The sequence below is a fragment of the Alligator sinensis genome, unplaced genomic scaffold (assembly GCF_000455745.1).
Source record: "Alligator sinensis unplaced genomic scaffold, ASM45574v1 scaffold647_2, whole genome shotgun sequence".
Classification (NCBI taxonomy): domain Eukaryota; kingdom Metazoa; phylum Chordata; order Crocodylia; family Alligatoridae; genus Alligator; species Alligator sinensis.
The window spans coordinates 2,936,104-2,939,042 of NW_005841832.1; the positions used below are offsets into that span (position 1 = coordinate 2,936,104).

The 2,939-nt window shown below is 60.6% G+C and overlaps 1 protein-coding gene across 3 annotated transcripts in view; it reads left to right on the forward strand.

Moving 5' to 3' along the window:
- Positions 1 to 2,939, forward strand: part of SNRNP70 (small nuclear ribonucleoprotein U1 subunit 70) — a 10,863-nt gene that overhangs the window by 6,288 nt on the left and 1,636 nt on the right. For 2 of the 3 annotated variants that reach the window (XM_025196305.1, XM_006014918.3), the window contains exons 8-10: positions 1,040 to 1,141; positions 1,708 to 1,795; positions 2,857 to 2,914. In XM_025196305.1, coding sequence (XP_025052090.1) covers positions 1,040 to 1,141; positions 1,708 to 1,795; positions 2,857 to 2,914 — 248 coding nt within the window. Of the gene's footprint in view, positions 1 to 185; positions 903 to 1,039; positions 1,142 to 1,707; positions 1,796 to 2,856; positions 2,915 to 2,939 lie in introns of those variants that run through there. The other variant, XM_025196312.1, reaches the window with a different exon arrangement.

Consider the following 2,939-nt stretch of genomic DNA (forward strand, 5'->3'; position numbering starts at 1 on the left):
AACCCCCCCAAAAAAAAGCCCCAAGCGGTGGGGGGGGCACCTGGGCGGAGTCCCTGGCCCCTGGGGCCAAAGCTAGCGGCCTGACGCATTGAGCCGAGGCGCTAAGTTGAAAGGTTTTGTAAGTAGTTTCTCCAGGTAAACGCTTTTATTTCCTTCTCTCATGAGCTGTGCCCATGTAGTGTGGTGGTGACAGGCTGGAAGGGTTTGACCCAGTGTGGGGTCACCCCTGCTAAGCTGGCAGGGCTGCAGGGGGGGTGGGGAAGGTGGGGGGCCAGGGGTTGCCAGCCAGGTGCCAGAGGATAAAAGCTTCGTGTGTGCGTGGCCCCCCTGCCCTTAAATCCTAGTACATAGAGTCCCCTCCCCATCCCACCCCCTTGTTCCTGTAGGCCTTGCTTTGTGGGAGGGGGCTGCATGGTGCATTTGGAGGAGCTGGCTGGCTGGGACAGGTGGGCTGCAGTTGGGGGTGCTGTCCCCCACATTTTGTTAGGGTGTATCTGCCCTCCCCTGCAGCCAGGGGTTGGATCCTGTGTGCAACCCACCCAGCCAGCAGGGAGGGGAGCATAGCGGGGAGCCAAGTACAGGTATCTGACTGTTGTCCATAACCTTCCTTTTCTTGCAGCTGTGGAGGGGTTGTGGGGAGGATAGCTGGTCACCAGGTGGCTGGTGGGTAATGGGCCATGGCCTCCTGCCCCCTCCTGGCCCTCCAGCCTGGATGGGTCTGGGCTGCCCTGCATCTCCAGCACAGTCCTGGCTGCTGAAGCTGAGGCAGCATCCTTCCTCGCTGCAAAATGTTGCGGGGGTGGTACCAGGACGCACCGTTCCCTGGCAGGCTGGCACAGCTGAGCAGCCGGCTGGCAACTGGGCTCCGAGAGCCCCCCGGGGGTGGGCAGAGGTTCTTCCGTGTGCGTGCGTGTGCGTGTGCGTGTGCCTGGCTGGGAAGGGGAGGGCGGGCTTGTGTCTGTGAGCTTGGGCTAACTGTCACCCCTTCTTCCCAACCCCACAACCTCCGCCCTTCTGGACACTCCCCAATCTGTTACAGCGGCTTACAAGCATGCAGACGGCAAGAAAATTGATGGCAGGCGTGTGCTGGTGGATGTGGAGCGTGGCAGGACAGTCAAGGGCTGGCGCCCGCGCAGGCTTGGTGAGTAGAGACCCCCTCCCCACCACAGATTCTGCCAGGGACTCGAGAGATGGGAGCTCCCCCTTCCGTGAGGCTCACAACCTGCCCCCCTCTGCCCATCCCCCAGCACCCTGTGGAGGAGCTGAGAAATTGCCTCCTCATCCTCCAGCTCCTGCCCCATAGTACCCTGTGCTGAGGCTGGTGGAGTTGGAAGATCTCCCTCTACACCCAGCTGCTACACTGTGACACCCTACAGCACTCCCTGCTGAGGTGAAGCAACTAAGAGCTCCCCTGAGGGGCTGGGAGATCACCCCTCACAGCCAGCCTGTGCCCTATACCACATGGTCTACTTGGGCTGGAATAGTCAAGATATTGTCCCCCCACAGCTGGCTGGAGCAGCCAGGCACTCTCCCAAGGGGCTGGGAGATCGAGCTCCCCCGTGATGTCCCTGGTGGGAGGGTGCAATGAATGAGGCCATTTCCTCTGCCTTGGTGCCAAATGGGAAAGGTGGGACCCTTCTGGAAGGGCCTCCCTGTGCTACCACCCCCTGCCTGGCATTGCTATGAAGGGCCATGTTCTCCCTGCAGGCGGTGGCCTTGGGGGCACCCGGCGAGGTGGTGCTGACGTCAACATCCGGCACTCTGGCCGAGATGACACCTCCAGATACGATGAGCGGTGAGTGGTGGGCTTGCAAGGGTTGGGGGTGGGCTGTGGAACTCCCAGCCCTGAGCTTGGGGGGAACCACAGGAGAATCACCAGTGCCCGCCGTTTTCGGTGGGGTGCCTCTCCGTGGAATGAGGTGGACATAGGGCTATGGCAGCAGCAGCCAGGTGTGTAGGCCCATAGCACTGGGAGCAGGGAATGGGCCAGGTAGAGACCTAGGTGCATTGTAGGAATGGACAGTAGCTGCCAGGTCTGTGGTACTTGGCAATGAGCCCAGATGCATTGTGGGAATGGGGAGCCAGGATTTGTGTGGTAGTGGAGAGCAGGCCTTGGAGTCAGGCCAAAGCCAGGTGCCTTGTGGGAATGGGCCCCCAGGAGTAATGTCTGTGGTAGCCCATAGTGGCCCTTGGTGGGGCCCAGGTGCATTGTGGGAATGGGCCTCAATAATCATGTCTCTGGTGGTAGGGAACAGGCCTTGTTGGAGTCAGGTTAAGGCCAGGTATGCTCTGGGAATGGGCCCCCAGCAGCCATGTCTATGGAAGTGGAGTGGACTTTATCGGGCCCAAGTGCATTATGGGTATGAGGGGCCAGGAATCATGTCTGTGGTAGGGCAGAATCGGGGTGGGGCCAAGTGCATTGTGGGAATGGAATCTCCACAGCCATGTCTGGTAGTAAGGAGCAGGCCTTGCCATCAGAATAAGGCCAGGTGAATTGTGGGAATAGGCCCCTAGCAGTCATGTCTGTATAGGCACATAGTAGCCTTTGTTAGGGCCCAGGTGCATTATGGGTATGAGCCAGGAGTCATGTCTGTGGTAGTGGCGAGCACCCTTGGAGTCAAGGTGAGGCCAAGTGCATTGTGGGAATGGCCCCAAGCTGCCATGTCTGTGGTAGCCCATAGTGGCCCTTGGAGGGGGTACAGGTGCTCTGTGGGAATGAGGAGCCAGTCGCCATGTTAGCTGCCCCCTGTGGCAATGGGCCTGCAGTGTGGAAGCAGCATGGGCACAGGGCAGCTCACCCCCACAACTGTCCCTCACCTTCACTTGGCCTCTTCCCCCTTCATCCCAACCCCGCAGGGACCGTGACCGGGAGCGTGAGCGTGACCGGCGAGAACGGAGCCGAGAGCGGGACAAGGAGCGGGAGCGGCGCCGCTCCCGCT